Below are 20,735 nucleotides of genomic sequence, written 5' to 3' on the forward strand. Positions count from 1 at the left end.
ATTAGGACATGATGGTGGTGGTTAGGGGAGAGCTAACGGGAGAAGCCGGCGGTCAAGGACGTAGGAAAGTGTTTGCGAGTCTGAGACGCGTTCAAATCTGTTCAAAACGGCGACTAGGATAAGAGTTTTAGCAAAAGTTTCATGACGGTTGTTTAGCCGCTATGATTGTTGGGGTTGCATTGTGACGATTGAAAAAGTGTTGTTGTCATCGGGCTGTCAATCGGAAATGGGACCGGCAAAATTGGACCAACCGTTATGCTATAGTATCACGTCAAATCTACAAGTCAGATCCATAATCTCTTCCTAGGAAGGAAAACTGATCCTTCCATTCATAATTTGCACGGAGGGCTTCCTGAACAATAGGTAGCTAAGATGTCAAGGAAAAGGAACTCTGGAATTCAATTAAAAGAGCGGTACAGTTGTGCTTCGCGTCAGATGCTCCTTTCGTAGTTAGTGGTGGCAGCATGGAGGACGAACCGGAGTAGAGTTCCAGTACGACAGCAAGACAAAACACGTATATCGCCAGTACGCTATACGTGTTAGGCTCCTAATTTTCCAGGGCGAGGGTCGAAAGGACGGGGCGTCCACATCAGGTATGACGTGGGTTGCCTTCTAGTTGCCTTCTGCTTTGCGGACGTGGGATGTAGGTTCAGAGCATCTGCGAGTGTTGCATGTATGTTGTTGTCGGCCTTTCCAGCATTATACAATTGTGGTGTCTACATTGATGTGACAGGATAGCCAGCTGTCGCAGCTGTGTGCACATTTTGCAGTTGCTTTAGCACTCGCAACCTGCCGGCGGGTTTCGTACTTGGTTGAGGTGCGGATACGTATGTCGTGGGGGTGCATTTGCCTAAACACGCCATTTGCCGATATGGGCCCTGCCGCTGATGATGTGCATCAGACCGTGTGGAATGGCTGTTGTGGCTTGCCAGTTGTGTGACGAGAACATTACGACACTGACAACGACACGGTGGCGATGACTTGTACAGATGGTTATGGTTGTTGGCACAAGACTAGGGAATGGGAATGTGGGTTGGGTGGGTGGGCAGGTGCGTGCGTGTTGGTCGCACTGGCTGCATGTGAACAAGTGGCGAGATTAGCAAAGCAGCCGTCGCCTGTGGTGAGATTGTGCACATGGTTGCTGACCAGACAGATACAAAGGCCGTGGCAAGCGCGCATACCAATGTAATCTTTCAAGTGTACGCGCGCTGGAGGTGGAGGTGGAGGTGGAGGTGGAAAGGCGCTCATTTTTCAGTCCTGCCCTCCTAGGGCATATCCGGGTGTGGGGCAGTAAGCTGATTCATACTGCAAAAAAGCCATTTTGTTTTCGGCTGCAAAACGTCCGAGAATTCATTGTTTTTTTTGCTGATATTTCTCAATGCACGGGCGATGTAGAGACACACACACACACACACACACACACACACACACACACACACACGTGCACACGCGCATATTCAGTTCTCGCACCCCACGCACTCCGCTAGCACCCGTACGAACACAGACAGCCCTAAGACCGCTATACCCACTCGTAAAGATAAGGAGCTGAACGTCAACAGGCACGGAACACAGACAGAAGACACATGTGTGATGAAGCTCCACATCATCCGCATCGGCATGTGTACACAGACAGACAGACAGACAGACAGACAGACAGATACACTCACACGCGCACAAAAGAGCGCTTTCCATCTCCACACCGGGATGGGATGTGGGCCAAGCAGTCTAAGTGACATCATCCCCATCATCATCATCATCATCATCATCAGCAGCAGCAGCAGCAGCAGCAACAGCAGCGGCAGCGGGTGAAACGCAGGGGTGGACTGTGCCCAACATGCCTCTGCAATTTAACGCCCCCAACCACCTAACTGATCACACATACAACCCCCAACCAAACCTACCAACTGCAACTGCAACGGTGAACGGCGCACGAATGAAAGGTGTCTAGTCTCCTTCTGTCGTTCAGTCCCGTCCTGTGAGCTGTTAATGGACCCCTCACTGCGCATCTCAGTCATGAATGTGCAATAAACCCTTCCCCCTCTCTCCCAACAGTGCTGCCCATTGTTCCCCGTCCCACCCCTCACCCCTCACCCCTCTTCCCCCCTCCCACTGTTACTCCGAGCCCGAACTCCCCGTTCGTCAAACCACTGGTCCCCAAGCTAAGCTCCCACCTAAGCCGAACTTTCAAAAAAGCACCGACAAACTCAGCTCACCGCCTTTCCCACTGCTCCCACAACCGTATCGGCCTTAGTAATCATAGCTCGTACACTGGCGGGAGAATGTACGGCACGGAGCTCCGGGTTTTCCCTCAGGAATTCAAAGGCCTCCACCGTGGCGGCCTTTGCCCGCTCCATCCGACCTACGTCGTCCGAGGCGCGCGTGGAGGCATCCCAGCCGCCCCCGGCCGCCCCCTCGCCCTTGGCTTCCGATAGAGCTGCGCGCTTCGCCGCGGCCGCCTCGGACTTCATCCTGCTGACAGCGGTGGCCCTGAGGGATCCAATTATGTGCCGCGGGGGGTGGGGGGGGACGGGGGAGGGGCACGAGGGTGGTAAGAGCTTAAATGTGTTTTGGGGGCCATACCTGAGGGGGAGTGAAGGGGGGTATCGGTTGGTGACGGCTACCTGAACCCACGTGCGCGTGTCTCTCGGGCTCTTAGTTAGTTACCAAATTTACGCAAAGAAAGGTGGAAGTACTCCGTGTGCTTGGGTGGGCCCGGAGAGCCCTAAAACGCTGACCGTTACTGGTACCTGCGCTACTGCCTGGTGCTTCCGCGGCTTTTGGCCTCCAATCCCCTCCACGCTTTTTCAAATCCTGGTTCGGCCCCAACCTACGTACGCATACACACGCACGCGTACACACACACACACACGCACACCGACCCACTTGCTGAGAGCTGTCGTGATGCCGTCCGAGCCCACCGCAACCGAGCCGCTGTCCTCATCATCGCCGTCTCGCCCGGCTCGCCGTGCCGCTGCCACCCGCTTCATGGCCACATGGTTCATAGCCTTGACCAGGTTCCTGCGCCAGGCCTTCTCCTCCCCTGGAGCCGGTGCCTTGCCCCCCTCGCTGCTGCTCGCCTTGACACATTCCTGCACGCACGTGCGTGTGTATGTATGTATGTGTGTCTGTACGTATTTGTATGTGATTCGCGTCAGGAAAACGTGCAAGGACAGCGTCTGAGGCGCGCGTGTACGGAATGTGTGTACGGAACGGGTCGAGGTGGGAGGACAGACACACAGGCAGACAGACAGACAAAGCCGCCCTAGAGGTATCCTAAAACTGTCTGAACCCACCTGCAGCTCTGGATCATCTAAAGCCGCCATGAAGGCTTCAAAGTCTAGGTCATCTGCAAACTTCAGAAGCTCCTCCTCCTCCGCGTCCTCCAGCTTCGACACCTCCTCCTCCGTCAACGCCCATGCCGGCTTGTTTGCGCTGCCGCCGCCGCCGCCGCCGCCATGCCCCTTGCGCCCGCCGCCAGCGGCGGTGCGTGGCGTTGATGACGCCGCCGCCGCGGCGGCGGCAACGGTGGCGGAGCCGCCGCCGCTGGTGCTCGCGTCTTTCGTACCGTCTGTTCGCCCCGACGGGGATTCCAACGTCAGCGTCGCTTCCTTCAAAAGATCGTCCACGAACGACAGCATGGACGCCTTGCTCGTCCCGTCGGCAGCAGCGTCCCCGCCGCCACTACCGTCACCGCTACGGGCAACGGCGGCGGCGGCGACCATGGGGCTCGCGGCCGCGGCGGCGGCGGCCGCACGCGCCTTTGATACCTCCACGGATTGCTTGACGTCATCGGCGTGCCTGGCGGCTCTCCAAAAGCTGACGTCATCACCCGCCAGAATGGCGGTGCGCAGCTGGGCCCTATGTTGGGGTAAAGTAGTGGTTCGACGGTAGCTCGGTTGGGAGGTGCGAAATGGAGTTACAAACCGTTAGAAAAACCCGGTATACCTCGACCACAAGATAATTGGATTGGATATGGAATTTCGTCACGTAGTGTTGGTAGGTAGGTAGTTATGGCGCTGAGCTGCATGTGGATCCTCCTCATACGGCGCAATAAGAACACAATGGCTACAACTGCTACTGCTACGACTGCTACTGCTGCGACTCCACTGATCCCACTCCTCGCCATCCAACCGCCCAACAACCCAACCGCCCAACCGCTCACCCAAACGCCGTCACGTTTTCCGCCTTCACCGCCTCCGCCACCTTCCTCTCCGCCTCCGCTAGCGCCGCCAGCCGGATATCCTCCTCCAGGCCCCTGACCGCGGCGATACTCTTGGCATTGATGTTGGCTGGCTTGGGCGCCAGGCTCGGGGGGAAGGTCTGCACCCGCAGTATATGCACAGCGGACGGGTAAATGCATGTTTGTCATTATCCAACAAGTACGTCTGTATGTCGGCACCCGATCCCACCCACCCAACCTCACACACCAAGCGCGAGATGGCACGAGGTAACCGGACTTCCTTCCTTCCGGTGGTTTATGAATACCCCCTCCCCACCCTCCACCCCACCCCACCCTCCACCCCACCCCAACTCCCGGACGGCCAACGTGCCGCCTAACCCAGCTGTGTCCTCCAGCAAAAATCTTCTCAGCCCGGGCTCCCCTCTTAGCCCCCATCACAGCGGGCCCCATCGGGACACGCGTTGCCAGCCCACTGGCCGCGGATGTCGGAGGCGAGGCCCACCTCCCCCCATATGGTGTACTGACCAGGCCTGTTGGCCTTGGCCTTGGCCCTGCCACGGCTAAGAGTGCGGGTTAAGAGTGCCCCTCATCCGCTGCCCTCACACCCGGGCCAGACGGGAGCGCGTGGACCCTTTCCCCTCTTTGGGTTATTACCCACTCTTTAGCACGAGAGGGGGTGCATGAGCCGGCCGATGGCCACAGATCCGCCGTCGGTGGTGCCCTTCGGGCCATTTGCTGCCGAGGGACCTAGGGGAGCAATGCCCAACGCGCTGGCAGCCCGCTAAGGGAGAGAGGTGTCCTTTTGTTGCTGCTGCCCTTCCGAGTCCCTCCCCCTCCCCTACAACGGCTCTGCAGTGCTGTCTGTCTTTGCCTTTGGGCTGCTAAGCATCTGCTGGCGACATTCCTGGCGCCATTCCACGGAGTCAGGGGCTAAGGACCAGGGCTTTCCCTTAGAAGATACCCATCTGCAGGAAGAGCAAGGATACATGCTACCAAGGCAACAAGGTTTCGGTAGAGCCGCCTTCGGCGGGCGAGGCCAAGCCTGTGAGGGATATCGCTGCGTGCGCCCCGGACATCAGGTCAGACCGAGCGCCCTCGGGGTGCGCTCGTACGTTTCCGCGTGATTTCATAATTGCTGATCAGATTACATTAAGCTTGTACCACGGGGAAGCTTTGTGCGTGGGCGGAAGGGTATTGGCGTGGGGATGGGGTGTCGATTAATCCCTGAGATGGCGAAGGCTTACCTTTTGCGTTGGCACCAGGCCCAGACGATCCATGCAGGTTGTCCCTGACGCTGGTAGAAATGGTTTTGGTGCAGGCCCGGTGTCCATTTGGGACGGTGCTGGCCGTTCGCACAGCATGACACCCTAGAGGTGAGCACGTGGTTGCGTTAGTGACCCTGAACTCTGTCATGCCCAAATTTCATCAATAACTGTATTGCTCCCTGACCTTTTGCCCACTGCTCATTTCCGCTTGTCGTTCACGAAGGGATGCTCGTCTGGAGTTTACGTCGTCAACCGCACTGTCCCAGGCGTTCCAAAGCTCTACAGTCGTAATTAATTGTGGCGCATAAACTATTTAATATGTAATATTTTGGGGTCGAGAAGTCTGTCTGCAAGCCTTGTTCGTCTTGGAAAAGTTATTCAATAGGAAATATGCTCAAACATAGTACATAAGTTAGAGTGTAACCAGGGCTCGCAGAGTTCTCGACGGCAATTGGAAATGGTAACGCAGCTTCTAAGGGCGCAAAACGGTTACATCCGTACAATTCCAGCTAAGGAATCCACTCCAAGGACACGACGAATAAATTAAACGTGGGAGTTACGAAAAGTATCAGCATTCCTTTTATCATCCAAAGTCTAATAAGTGGTTGACCGTAGAGCGCCCGTGTTCCTACATTCTCCGCCATCCATCTCCTAAAAATGCGCAATTCAGCAAACAGAGGGAAGGAGCACAACCTAAAAATCCAACAACATGCCTGCGCTCACATATAACCTAAGCTTCTCGCAATGCTTGCAGCCCTTTTCCCGATCAACCCGCATTTCAGTACGGTAAAGCACTGCATTCCGCAGGGTTGCCCATCAAAAGACTCACAGCTCTCACATCCTTACTGCAAGATATGTTATATGTCAGCAACGCAGGAAAGCTTCCCCCCGGTGTGCCCCCTCAACAGCTAATCTCCAGGACCCCCACGGCATGCGTACACAACCCCCTGTGCTCAACCACTCTCCACAACTCACTCATCTCCTTTTAATGACTGTTCTCACGCGCCCCCGCCAAACTGCTTATAGTTGTTTATAACTGTATCCAATTACAACGATTTGCAACGGTCCTCAACTACCCCAATTACAAAAAACACCCAGGGAATGGCGGGGAGGGGGGGTAACACGGGTGGCAAGGAGAGGTTGATGGCGCTGTACCAGCGATCTGTGCACTACACACCACCTCCATTACCGCCGCCGCCATTACTGCCCCCAACTGCCAACGTGTGTGGGGGATGTGGTTTTGAGGTTAGTCTTTCCGGGCAAGGTGGTTTGTCATTGACTAGTTGGTTAGTGGGTTCAGTTTCTCAATATTACGGTTCCTGTTCCCTGCTGGATGTAGTCCGCAGCTGCGGACTACATATACCTACGACGGACTACATATACGTACGACTGACAGGGGAAATATTTATCTTCCGGAACCGTACGGCTGCTGGCGGCGCTTGTCCCGGCGGCGGCGGTGCTGGTGGCGGCGGCGGCGGTGCTCTTGGTTGTCCTCCGCTGGCGGCGGTTGCGGCGGGAGGTGCTGCTGGCTCGCACTGGGCCCCCGGCGTAGGACCGGACAGCAGCCTTCTAGTGACTGATATCCAGGTGTGAGTTTGTATGTGTGAGTGAGACTGTAACAGCTGTCCCTTACCCAGTGATTTTTTCATTTAGGGGGGGTCTCAATTTATTCCGACCTAAGTAACAAAGTTGCTAGCGTCGCCGTAATGTATTCCTTAAGTGTGGGGCGCTGGGGGGGGCTACGCCCCTCCCAGACCCCCCCCCATAAGTTACAACTCCCCTCATAGACCAAGAGGCACACACTGCGTTGGCGCGTTTTCGTTCATGTGCGCACTCTTCATGCACATGCATAGATAGTTCTGGCACTGTTTGTGGAGCCCGCTTGGCACTGCGAGCGCTCGGGTTGGGCGCCTCGCCGCATTCGTTGTTGTCGAGCTGATTGGGTGACAGCTTAAGGGCCTTACCTTTTCTGCGGAAGTGTTGGGTTGCAAGGCCGTGGGAGGAGAGGGCCTCGACCACGAAGGACGGCTAAGAGTTAGGAGTGAGAAGCGGTACGGGAAATCGGAGTTCGCATTTATTGGTTCCATTCCATATATCATATCTTGCCGGGCTTGATACTGGCCAAGGGCTGCTGTTTGTGTGCGCAACCGAAGCAGCAGCAGCAACAGGCGCGACTCAAGGCCAAGACCCAGAGCCACAGCCGCCGCTATCAGCTGGCGCTACAGCCGCTGCTGCAGGTCCCATCACCTTCTGGCCGGCTGCAGCAGTGCCCTGCTCACAGCAGTCGGCAGGCACCGATGCAGCACCTGCAGCCGCTGCCGCAGCCGCAGCTGCATACATTATGCTGTGCAGAGGACGACACGGTAGCATCCACACGTTTCGAGCTGCAGCCAACAGCAACAGCAGCAGGGGCAGCAGCTACAGCCACAACATCAAGCTCTGGAACGCTTGGGTTGCAACAACGCTGGTGCGGTCAGCTTGGCGGCGGTGGAGATTACGGTGGGGATGGAGGCAGAGAATGCACAACTGCGGTCACTGGAATCGGATGACAGCTCTGGCCTGCCGCCACCACTACTGCCCCCGCTACTGCCATCCTCGATGCCGCAGTTACCATTCTGTACGGAGCAGTTGTTGCCAAGGCCATCGCAGCTGCAGCAGGAAGTGCCATTGCCACTGTTGGAAGGTGTGGCTCTGGAGCAGCAACTGCCGCAGCTGGTACCACTGCGGTGATACGGCCGCTGCTATGGGGGCAATGGCCTGCACACGGTGAAATACAAGGGCGGCGCCTTACTGGCTTGTACGGTGCGGCTTGGGCGGGGGATGGTGGCTGCAGCCATGCCGTCCTCGGCACTTGCAGTGGTGCCGCCACTGCTGCCGGCAGCCATTGCATCAATCCCGATATAGCCAACAGCAGCACTGCACTCAGCACCGGTTTCCCTGGCTTGTATGTGTGCTGCTCAGATTTGATCTGGTTGGTTTGGGTTGCAGTAGAGGGATTGGCTTGGATAGATTGACAGCTGGGCCATGTCCCATGCTAGGGATTAACAGGCAACGTTAACGTGGTGAGTTTGGTGTGCACTTCAGGGTAGCAGATCTATTTGCAGTTGTTTGTTGGGTTTGTTGCTTTTACTACTGCAGGTGCGTGGCACTGCAGCCATTGCTGTATAACTTAGGGTTTAGTCCATCCTTCCTTCCCTTCCTTTTGGATGTCTGCTGCTGCTGCTGCTGCAGATATGTGCCCTGTATGAGTGTACACAGTTGATATGTTGTATGATTTGCCACATGGATGCATGGACAGATAAACGTGCGATTGACTGCAATTATTATGAGGAGTTCGATATAGATTTAGTCAAGCACGCACCTTGCTTTTTGTAGCTCGCTGCAGTGGCAGCAGCAGCGACCTGCAGGTGGCTGGATGGGTGAAAGTTGTGCTGATTGCGTCGGCGAGGCGTGTTGTTGTTAATGCAAGGCGGGTTTCATGCCACATAAGTAAAGCTGCTGACGTTGGCAGGCTGAGGTAAAACGAATGGCCCATCCACACACACACACACACACACACACACACCGTGCGTGTAGTATCCTGGGTATCACGGAATCTGACATCCGCCGATCGGTTCTTTTCTGCAAAAGACGTGATACAACAGTGCGTATGTGTGTCCGTGATTTTGCATTTTATGTGTGTGTGTGTGTCTGATACGTGGTCGTGGGGTGCGTTCCCCGTACCTGCAAAACGCCCAATACGATCCCAGGGCGCAAGGGCTGCCCGATCGCATGAGAGCACCATCCAGTCCAGCAAAATGTGCTTCTCACCTTCAATATGGCTATCAGTGCCGCAGCAGGGGCATACTCGCTCCTCCCTAGGTATATAACGCCATCCCTTGTGTGCTCTGTTAGCCGCCAACTGCATAAGCTTGCAATTCGCTGAACTCGGGATAAACGTTGTATTGTATTGTGGTTACAGTATTTCCGCCGCCGACGCGGCGGGTGCCCTCACGAGCCGTGAGGCTCCAGAGCACGCTGTTGACGCTCATCAAAAACCTCAGTAAGGAAAGTAGCGATTTTCCTCGGATTGGTATTAAGAAATACCTTGCGCATATCAGTATCTTCAACGTTAATCAGAAACCTATTACGCAACTCAGTGTACGCCTCACACTCCATAAGCACATGATATTCATCCTCAACCTTACCCGACGTACAGACCTGACACGTACGGCACTCTCTCGGCCTATGGTGTCCTTTGTTGACCTCCAAAGGCCAACAACAAAGACGGAATTTGGCAACCATACGCAACTGGTTGACCGGCAAATAAACACGCAAATAGCCTGTGGGATCGGAGCCCTCTCTTGCTGGTGAAGGGGAGCCCATCCAGTTATGATACCTGCAAAGCGAAACCCCTTTACCTTGGAACACACGCGGATCACCCCCTTGGCTGAACTGATCCCAGTCACTTAAAAGGAACGCAGATAACCTCTCCAGAACCTCACCCACTCGAATCAACTGAGACGAGTATACATCTACCTTCTGAGAAACGGAGTCACACGCCGGCCACTCATGGCCCAACCAACGCAAAATGATGAGCACTTTAGACGACCAGCAATCCACTTTGAGATCAGACAGAAGAGCCAGACGGAGATCATCTACTAACACGTCATGATAGACCGACCCACGGGACTTGACTATCTTATTCCAGAAACACAACGCAAGGCGTAACCAAAAGTACTGCAAAGGCAACTGAGACAGCTCCCTGTACAACAGCTTGTAAGGTACCTGCTTGAGCCCAGCACAACGTAAACAGAAGTCACGCTGGACCTGGACCATACCATCTTCCAAAGCCGAATCAAAATATGACTTACCATGCGGGGTAAAACACCCTTTACCTAACCGCAGGACGGAGACAATCCTATCAGGACCCCAGACCTCAGCACCATAACAGAGAACCGAACGGACCTGGGTGTCGAACGCTTGAAGCCGAACGGCAGGAGCCCACACCCTGTTCTCATCCAACCGATTACTAAGACCGAACATAGCCCGTCGCCCTGCTTCCAAAAGTTCGTTGACACAACTCGCAAACGGGGACGCAGGGCCCCAATAGAGACCCAAGTACCTAACGCGACCACACCAGTTAATAGGACTAGGAACAAGTAAACTACCAACCATGGGTGGGTGCCAAAGCGACCCATCAGTACGGAGAGGAAGCATGAGCCTCACCCCCTCAAACGCCCTCTTAACGACATCAACGGAAGCAGCCACAACAAGGGCCTCACATTTCCGAACGTTGCAGCGCATACCAAAAGCAGCACAGAACTCAATAAGCAGCTTAAGCGAGAACTGGAGGCGTGCCAACGAGGTCGCGAACAGAGTAAGGTCGTCTGCATAGAACAACAGAGGCAACCGACGATCATTAATGACAGGACATTCGTGTGCACGTGTGTTGAACCATTCGTCCATACCATCCCTCGCTTCAAGGTAGTCGGCAATAACCTCAATGAAGAACCCGAACAAATTGGGACTCATGGGACACCCCTGCTTCACGCCCTGCAGAGAGGCAAAGATGGACCCTAGGCGACCGTTAACCTTGACCCGCTGGAGAACACGTTCGTAGCTGGCTTTAAGGGCCGCCAACATGGGTCCATGCACACCCCTCTCCTCAAGACGCTGCCACAGGCTCGCCCGGGGCACTCTATCAAAGGCTTTCTCAAAATCCACCTGACACGCATACAGGGCCTGATTGCTGCCGGGCCGCTCATAACGACTTTTAAGATGACGAACAACGAACAACTGATGAACTGTACTGCGCTTTTGACGGGACCCAGCCTGAAAACGGCACCGGACACCATCTTTATCCCCGAAAGCTGCCAGCCGCCTGTCGAGAACCGTGGCATAGCATTTGGCAATGGCGCATCCCACAGCTAGACCCCTGTAGTTGTCCTTGACCCTGGGGTCGCCTTTCTTAAATAACGGACTGAGAGACGCCACGCAAAACTGGTCAGGCACATCCCCTGTATCCCAAATGTGCTGGAAAAGGTCTCGAATCGCAGGGGCAATAACATTGACGGACACCCTGTCTTCATCACCTTCACGAGGGATTCGCTTGGCATACTTGTAGCACTCGGCCGGAACCATACCCAGACCCGGGGAACGCCCATTAGACAGGGACGACAAAGCCGCCTCAACCTCTTCAAGAGTGAACGGACCATTCATAGTGTCGGCCATAGACCGTCTAGCATGCACCGGTTCGGAATCACGCCACGCCGCCCCGACTTGGGAGCCCGCACCGAGATTGATACAGTTGAGAATGGCACAGACACGGGCCTCCTGCACCTCATCGAAGGAGGCTGAGGCATTATAAAGGCGATCGAAGTAGTCCGTCCACTCCGACACGTCTTCCACATTGCATCTGGACGCTGGCTTACCGTTCAGACGTTGCCATAGGGTCTTCGCATCCCGTTTGCATGTAGCTATGAATGACTCCAAGGCTCGCAGCCGGTGATCCCGTCGCGCGTTACGCTTAGCACGATTAAACTGACGACGTAACTCTTGAAAACTCGTATGCCCCACGGCCGGGGCAGCACACCCCCACTTCATCACATCAGACCGATACTGCAGCATGGCCTGCTTAGCCGCAGCACACTCATCATTCCACCACGCCGCCTTGCCATTAGAAACCGGCCCGGGCCTGAAGGCATCACCGAAGCAACCCAGCAAAATCCGTTCGATAGTGTCCACCGCCTGGGTGACACCAATCTGGCCAGCACGCAGGGAATCCACAACCGCCCGGACACCAACCACAGGGGGGGCCTCCGGGTTGTAGAACATGTCTGTGTACCTGTGCGCCTCAGAGACAAGAAACGTCGGCTTGGGTTTACGCGTGGGTGGCCGGTCCGGCCTCCAAACCGACGCGAGGTGAAGGGACACGGGGTTATGATCACTCAAGCGGCGTTCTTCACGGTAAAAAGATTGCTGCGGCAGGACACGGAAGGAACGCACGCACGGGTACAAAGAAGGGGACGCAAGCACAAGGTCAATCATGCTGCCTCCCCCCCGGCTGGACTCGTATGTGAGCCTGCCCTCAGTGTCACCCGGTGCCCGCCCATTGAGAATGACAACCTCTGAAACCCGGCACAACTCGAGCAGTTTACGTCCAAACGCATTATGCTCCTGATCTAGCGACCGGCGGGGCACACCCAGCAGTGCTCTGTATGCCTCGCCGTCCACAAAAGGGCACCCGACCTCCTCTCCTAAATCGTCAAGATAGTCTAGGTCCGGGATGTCGGAGAGGTGGTTAGGCAGCCCCCCCACGCGCGCGTTCCAATCCCCCAGAAGCAGGATCCTCTCACCCGACTGGCGGAGGGCGCCCACGACGGTGGCCAGATGATCAAACACTTCGTCCGCTGCTTGTCCGTCAGACTCGTTGTGATATGCGGGAGCACCTCCTTCCTGCCCATTTGTTCGGCCGCCAGACCCATCCAATGCTTATACTTCGCCATGTGAATTCCTGGTTGCTTGCCATCTGACGGGTACACGTCTGGCTGGACATCTAAGCGCGTATGCTTCCAACCACTCACCAATCGGTCCTTGAACTCCAATACCACACCTTCTGGCAATGGCCTGTTCATCAGCCATTCCACTCGTTTGTCTACCTCGTGTAGCCCTTGCAGGGCACCTGTCCATACGTCGTGCCCCAGAAAACTTAGAAAATGAAGGAGTAGTGTCCCCCATCCGGCCCCTTCGGGGTTGAAGAGGGACTCTACGACCTTCTGTCGCAAAACTTGGTGTGCCACAGACCCACACTATAAACGGACACGATTCCAAAACCTCACAATCTGTTTAAAAACGTGGTAGTGTAGGGGTAGCCGCGACAATTCAGCGAACAGGAGACGATGCGTTGGTCTATCAGCTCCAACAAAAAGCCGCATGAACGATATTTGAAGCTTCAGCTTAAGCTGCACCGCTCCGTCCTCACCCCATCACTCGGCCTCCTAAGCCTGTCCAAGACCTCAGCTAGCATAAACGGCCCCGACGCTTGACAACCATACAACAGTATTGCTCGTACCTGCGTATCAAAACACCTCATCCTCACATCTGGGCCGAACAACTCCCATCCAAATTTGAACTCAACACGAACATAGCTGTTCTAGCTGTGTCACACAACTGCTGGCGGCAGCCCAAAACGGCCGTTCAAAACGGTCCATACGCTAACCCCAGGTATCGTGCACTCTCCTTAGCCGGTATGGCCTCACCAGCCATCCTGAACTCATCATGAACAGCACTCCTTGTGTCGCTGTCGCTTGCAAAAACGAAGCGTTCACATTTCGACACATTTGGCTGCATCCCAAAATCATCACAGAACAACATTAAGCAGCTCCCCCATGCGTCCCGGTGTCGTTGCCGGTGTCGTTGCCGTCATCGGCATAGAGGAGGATAGACACTCGCTCATTTCCAACCTTCAGTGCATCCTCTGGACTTGCCCTGATGTGAACACCGTCATGCATATCGATGACGTCCGCAAGAGTTTCAATGTAAAGTCCAAACAGCTTAGTTGATAGTGGACAGCCTTGTTTCACACCCTGTTTTGACTCACATTCCCCTCCAGTCTTGCGATTCGTCTTGATGACCATTGTAACCTTGTCATACGCCCACATCAGTGACCGCAGCATGGACCCTTCAACCCCCCTCTCCTGCAAACGAAGCGACATTATCTCCCAGGGCACCTTGTCGAACGCCTCCTCAGGGCGCGGTTCGTTTGTCGCTGGCGCTTCAGGTTTGCCCTCGGGGCGGGTGACCAGTGGACGCAGTCATTAATGCTGCGTTTAATCGTCTAGCGCTATGTGCCAGTTTTTCCGGCAGTTTTTCTCTGCCCTACAAAAGTTACCTCCTAAAATATTTTTCGGGGGGGCGCAGAGAATCATGCACCTAAATTTACGAATTTCTGCTTCTTTCCCTTCCTCCCTCCCCTTCCCTTCCCTTCCCTTCCTCCCTTTCCTCCTTTCCCTTGCCCCCTTCCCTTCCTCCCTTTCCACCTTTCCCTTGCACCCTTCCCTTCCTCCCTTTCTTCTCTTCCAGTTCAGCATACCCCTGGTAAACCGAATATTGTGACTCACTTGACACGGGTGGTAGCAGCCATGGCGGCAGTGGCAACGGCCGCCACGGCGGCAGTGGCACCGGTAGCACCCCCCTGGAGCGGGCCCGGGCAGTGGTGGACTTCTGGGCGCGTTTGCGCTCTTTCGCGGCGCTGGGCATCCCACGGAGAGGCTGAGACAGGGTGGGACCCAACAACCCGATCCTGTCGGTTTCAGAAGGAAAAAACACACGTTGCGCTGTGCTGGAAATTACAGCCTAAGAGCGCCTTGAGCTCAGTAGGAAGGACAGCTCTCGTGTGGGATGTAGGAGTTGAGGGGGGTTAGGGGGTGAAGGGTAAGGGAGTAGGGGGAGGGGACCCCAAGGCGGGAGAGGGAGAGGCGACGGGAGGCGGGGTTTAGAGGGGCACGTAGTGCAGGGAGGAGCCCTTCTTCTTCCCTAGTGCCGCTCTGAGGTTGTACGGGGTTGGAAAAAAGGGGGGGAGGGGGGGACTCTCGGGTAAGGGAAGGAGGAAAGGCGGTGAGAGAGCCAAGAAGAAGGTTCAGGAGGTCGAGTTCTGGTGGTAGCAGCGGGGCTCGGATGAGGGGGAGATGTGGCCCGAGGACGAGCAACTTCCGGCATACACACACCCTTCCCACTTCCCTCCGCCCCATCCCCACCGGCCGGCCAGCCCTCTAGGAGGTCGGAATCCTGCATCCTGTATTCTGCATCATCGTCGTCGTATTTCGGCACGTCTTCTTTGCGGGACTGGGTTGCTTGGTAAGGGACGAGAGTGAGAACTGTGCTTTATGCGGCAAGGGTGGGTAGGCCAGCCATTCCGGTCTAGTGGTGGTCAAGGGGAGGCGCCGCGCGGCCGTTACATTGCAGATGCATGTTGCACACAGTGCGGATCTTCCGCCTCTGCGTTTTACCCCTGCACCGCGGCTGCTGCTGCTGCTGCTGCTGCTGCTGCTGCTGCTGCTGCTGCTGCTGCTGATGATGATGATGGGGATGATGTCACTTAGACTGCTTGGCCCACATCCCGTCCCGGTGTGGAGATGGAAAGTGTTCTTTGCAAGCGTGGCCCTGTGGGTGTATCTGTCTGCCTGTCTGTCTGTGTATACATGCCGATGCGATAATTGTATAATGCACACGTGTCTCCTGTCCGCTGGTGTTGAGCTCCTCATCTTCACTTACGAGTAAGAATGTCATTTAGAAAAGATGTGTATTAGTGGTGTCTTCACGCTGTCTGTGTTCGTATACGGGTGCTAGCTAAGCACTGTCAACAACACAGACGTAGTGCGAGAGCGCCACACATGGGACGACACATGGGATAGACAACGACGAAGAACTCTTCTATCCAGAGTTCCTCCATAGCGCGCGCGTGTGTGTGACTGTGTGTGTATCGCATGTCCAAGGGATGCCGAGAGGGCCCTTTGCTGAGAGATGAGGTGGCCGAAGCGGCCCTTTGCTAGCAGAGAGGACCCTTCGCTGGCATGTGCGGCTCCTCCAGGCGCTGCAGTACAACTGCAGTACCGCCACAGGTGCCTGATGGCGCATCACCAGCAGCGGCAGCAGCAGCAGCAGCAGCGGCAGCCACTGTTTCAATGGGGGGCAAGTTGGGGTTTTGCTGCTCCCGGCCGCCGGTCGGTGCGCGTAAGGTCCACCAAGGAGATGGGGTCTCCCTGGAGCAAACACAGGAAGCAGATCCAGGAGGTGCCGTACAATGCAGCCGCGATCCAAAACACAGCCCAGTAGCCGCCGGTGGCCTGTGTACGACAGGATGGATGAGGGAAATCCAGGGAGGGTGGGGGGGAGTTATGGTATTCTCAGGAAGGGATTCCCAGGGCTCAGGGATTGGCCAAATACACACACACACACCCCAATGAAAATATACACAAAATAAAATACACAGTTCCTGTCCGTGGCTCAGATCCTTTGCATCCTCGCAGTCACGCGCATACAAGTACGCACTTGCCTGGGGATACACACACACACACACACACACACACACACACACACACAAGCAGTTGCATTGCCCACACCGTTCCCCTATCGCGGCTCATATCAATGATTGAAAACCACACCCTTCACGGCACGAAGGGACGCGGCAACCACACATGTCACGTGCAGGGCCGCGCAACTCCTTTCCCACATATGCACGTGTGTATGTATGTATGTATGTATGTATGTATGTATGTATGTATGTATGTATGTATGTATGTATGTATGTATGTATGTATGTATGTATGTATGTATGTCTCGTGCCCATACACACCACACCTGCAACACCGCGCCCGTGGCCAGGTTGCCCGCGATGCCCCCCAGGATGCTGCCCGTGTTGGTGAGACCTAGGAGCTGACCCGCATCCGCAGCAGCCACGTCCTAGCCGGTGAGATCAAGGGGGGGCCAGGAGGTTGAGGATAAGGTCAGAAAATGCGGGAAAAGCGGTTCACGGCCCGGGGGTTTGTGGCGGGGAGAAAATCTGTGGTGCAAAAGTCAAAGAAGCAGCTGCAGAAGCCCCCCACGGCACCCCCTACGGTGTGGGGGGCTTCTTATGTAAATAGGGAAAATGTCAACAATCGTGCGGGGGGACGACAAACGAAGCCGTACATGAGCCTGTTGGGCCGTGGAGGCCAATGTCGTGTCGGGGGGTGGAGAAGGACGCGAGTTCAGGATTTGAGATTTTAGCACTTGGGGTACGATGGTGACGCTTGCCTGTATGTAAGCGTGGAAGCCGCCAAAGCTGAAGCCGTAGCATCCCACCGCCGCCACCAGGCACGCCGTCGCTGCTGCCGGCGGCAACGACCCCCCCGGCGCCGCCGCCAGCGGCAACACGGCCACGGCGCAGCCCAGTGTCGACACCGCGTGCATGCAGCGGCGTACGGCAAGCCGTTTCATTCGGCCGCTGCGCACCAGGCCGTCCGCCAGGCCGCCGGCGGCAGTGGCGGTGAAGGCAGCCGCAAGCCAGGGCAGTGAAGCCAGTAGGCCTTCCAACGACCCACGGGTCATGACCCAGGGTAAGAAGGACCGTAAAGTAAGGCCCGCGGGTAAAGCCGGGAGGAGGGGAGTCAGAAGTGGATAAAGAGGGGTATGAGTACGACAAACGCGTGAGAAGGGGGTAGTTGTTTCCGTAAGGCCCACAAGGAGCAGGAGGGTACGGCAGGTATGCGGACGAGTTCGTACCGACGGCAGGAGCTAATTGACGGGTTTTTTCTTAAAAACCCAGCACATATAAGGCCCCTTATCGGGAGCTCACCACCCACGCACCCGCCCGCCTGCCCCACCCAAACCGCGCGCCAGCCCCATATGGCCGACGACGACACACGGTATACCATGAAAACGATGTCATCCGTACCCGCACGTACGGTTGCCGTACGCGGTCGTACCTGCATTAGCGAGGTCCGTGACGCCCAAGGACTGGAGGTACATCGGTATCCAGGCTTGCAGCACGAAGAAGCCCCAGCCAATCACCACGTGACACCAACAAAGCGCTGCTACCTGCAACAAAGGGGGGAAAGACGAACCGCACGCGATTGAAGCTGCTGCCAGGGCAAGATAGTAGCAACCGAAAGAACTGACCGAGGGGGGGGGGTTCCGAGCCCCGGGGACGTGGGGGGAAGGGAGGGTTATGTGTGTGTGTATGTGTATGTGTTGCATGCACGATGGAACGCGTCGCGTTTCCGCGTGTCGCCATGTGTAAGACAATTTTTGGTACCTTTCCGTGCACTTGCAGCGTCGCTTGGTGAATTTTACGACAATAAACCGCGCGCGTGTCCTCGTTGGGAATACATACATACATACATATGGGGCGTCCTGTTAGTCCTCATAGCCCTCAAGTAATATTCAAGGTCGTCAGCTCTAATGGTCTAATGGGCCCTTCATTTCATTTCACCTGTATCAGGGTGCGGCTCTGTCGTGCCGTGATGGAATCATCACCGTAATCAGATGCAGTGACCCATGGGTCGGCACTGGCCCTCCGCCCGGAACTGTCCAAAACGGCTTCGCAGGCTTCTCCCCCTTCACCATCGGCGGCCGTTGAGGCCGCCGCCGCCGCCGCCGCCAGCGCTGGGCCCTGGGCCTGCGCCGCAGCGGACGTGGATTCTGACTTAGCAGCTGCTCCTGGTGGTGTGTTGTCTGCTGGTGCTGGTGCTGCTGCTGCTTGTGCTGCTGCTTGTGCTGCTGCTGCTTGTGCGGGTGTTGAACCTGGTACCGAAACAGGCTCCATCGGTCCGGGCTGCTGCTGCTGCTGTTGTTGTTGTTGCTGTTGTTTTCCTTGTCTTTGCGAAGGGAGCTGTGGTCTAGGTCCCACCCGCGCCACGGCAGCACTGCCCAGCAAGGCCCACAGGACCCCCCCGGCGGCGGCGGTGACGAACGCGGACGCCCAGCCGCCGCCGCCGCCAGCTCCGCGGCTGGCCAAGTGGGGGGCCACGATAAGGCCCAGCACGCCGCCTGTATGTACGGCATGCAACAAACACACGAAGATTCTGTTGTTTGTCCATTGCAACCCAAACCTATTGCCCCGACGGGGAGCCAGCTTCCTAAAAACACAAGGCTGCCGTACACATGTAGTACGGAAAATGAAATGCACAAACCACCCAACGTCCCGCCTTCTTTTTCCTGTGAGCCGGCGGGAGTGTGTCCTGATTATCGTTATACACCAGACTCCTCGGGGAGTGTGTGTGTATGTGTGTGTATGTGTGTGTATGTGTGTATGTGTGTGTATGTGTGTGTATGTGTGTGTATGTGTGTGTGTGTGTGTGTCTACCGCTCATGAACACAAAAGGACACTGAAGAAAGGGCTTCTTGCGTATTCACGTCATTGTCCCCCCCGGCACGGTCCTGGTTCCCCAGCTTCCTCCCTCCCCCCTTACTTGGCGCCCTCATCCCCTAAAGCCCGAAATGCGTAGTGCCGGTTTCGTTCTCCCCTTTCCGCCGTTAATGCTTATAATGATATAAGAGATGCTCCTCTTGGGAACTATTTAAATATTATAACTCCTACTCTCGCCTACGACCTCCTCATATCAGTCCCTGCCTGTCCTGTTCACCTTTCTTCTCGCCTGTACTTTAACCCCCCCCCCACCGTCCGCATCCACAATCCCTCTTCAACACCGGTCCCTGCCCATCTTGCCCCTTCCCACCTTACCCTCCCCCACCCCTCCTCCCCCACCATGCCTCCCCTCCTTACCCCTCCTCACCTACCCACGTTGAAGAAGGCGTAGATGAGCGCCAGCGTGGCGGCCTTCCGCGGCGCGGGCACCCATTGCGCGGTGGCGGCGGACACGGAGGGCATGATGACGGAGGAGAACACGCCCACGCACACGCGGGCCGCCAGGAGTACAGCCAGCGCCAGCAGGTGGCCGCTGCTGCCGCAGGAGGGGGCGGCGGCGGCGGCGGCGGTGGCGGCGGTGGCGACCGACCACAGCGCCAGGCCGGCAAGGAGGACTCTGGCCCGATATAGCAAAAGATACAGGGCAAAAGGCCAGAAAGGGTAAATAAGGATTGAAAAGAGGGGGAGGTGTAAGGAAAGGGGACAGGAGCGGGAGGGCAGAGCGGGGCAGCGGAATGACTTTGGGGCAGTTCGTACAGGAGGAAGAGAGCGGGACAGGGGCAGACGCAGAGGGGAACGATAGAGAGGAGCACCGAGGCGTGTGTGTGTATGGGGGCGGGGTGGCCCGGTTAGGATATGGAAAAAGACCTGGAGGGTGTGCGTGTGTGTATGGGGGTGGGGGGGTGGGAGGTTTGGGTTGGGGAGGACGGAGAGAGAGGAAGCGGGCTCTGCTCACACGAACGTTTTGTGCTGACGTTTTTTCAGCATGATGTTGTGTCGATATTGTGTGGATATTGTGTCGATGTGTGTATGTGAAGATGGCGAGTGATTTGCAGGAAAGCCTGGAGTCGTGCGGCGGTTGCTGTGTTTTTAAAGAGTAAAGAGTTTCGTTGTCGATACCTTACGGTTTGTTTCTACCAGGGTTGGGATGCGGGCAGGGGGTGCGGTTGTTGTCGACGTCCTAGCCAGCCCTAGCTGACTGCTCCCCTGATCCCACCCTCTCTACATCCCTTCCGCCACTCCGCCTCCGTAATTTCCCCCTCCACCCTCCTTCCTTCCCCCCTCCCTCCCTCCCTTTCCCCCCTCCCTCCCTCCTTCCTTTCCCCCCTCCCACCCTCCTTCCTTCCCCCCTCCTCCCTCCTTCCTTTCCCCCCTCCTCCTTCCCTCCCTTTCCCCCCTCCTT

The 20,735-nt window shown here is 56.3% G+C and overlaps 2 protein-coding genes across 2 annotated transcripts in view; both read right to left on the reverse strand.

Moving 5' to 3' along the window:
• Window positions 1-539: 539 nt before the first annotated feature.
• VOLCADRAFT_92897 (uncharacterized protein) lies at window positions 540-5,511 on the reverse strand (the record flags this gene model as incomplete). The annotated part of the gene is made up of 9 exons (XM_002952245.1): window positions 540-658; window positions 962-1,013; window positions 1,147-1,208; window positions 1,530-1,545; window positions 2,214-2,487; window positions 2,884-3,089; window positions 3,294-3,858; window positions 4,163-4,320; window positions 5,425-5,511. 9 exons carry the CDS (start codon window positions 5,509-5,511, stop codon window positions 540-542), a joined length of 1,539 nt encoding a protein of 512 aa, XP_002952291.1.
• A 10,595-nt stretch (window positions 5,512-16,106) lies between these two features.
• The window catches only part of VOLCADRAFT_92899 (uncharacterized protein), a gene marked incomplete at both ends in the record, with an annotated part of 5,970 nt that continues 1,341 nt past the window's right edge, over window positions 16,107-20,735 (reverse strand). Inside the window, 7 exons of the mRNA XM_002952246.1 lie at window positions 16,107-16,271; window positions 16,786-16,887; window positions 17,116-17,492; window positions 17,892-18,003; window positions 18,398-18,583; window positions 18,815-18,954; window positions 19,705-19,868. Coding sequence (XP_002952292.1) covers window positions 16,107-16,271; window positions 16,786-16,887; window positions 17,116-17,492; window positions 17,892-18,003; window positions 18,398-18,583; window positions 18,815-18,954; window positions 19,705-19,868 — 1,246 coding nt within the window. The remainder of the gene's footprint in view (window positions 16,272-16,785; window positions 16,888-17,115; window positions 17,493-17,891; window positions 18,004-18,397; window positions 18,584-18,814; window positions 18,955-19,704; window positions 19,869-20,735) is intronic.

The sequence above is a fragment of the Volvox carteri genome (assembly GCF_000143455.1).
Source record: "Volvox carteri f. nagariensis unplaced genomic scaffold VOLCAscaffold_28, whole genome shotgun sequence".
NCBI classification, from domain to species: domain Eukaryota; kingdom Viridiplantae; phylum Chlorophyta; class Chlorophyceae; order Chlamydomonadales; family Volvocaceae; genus Volvox; species Volvox carteri.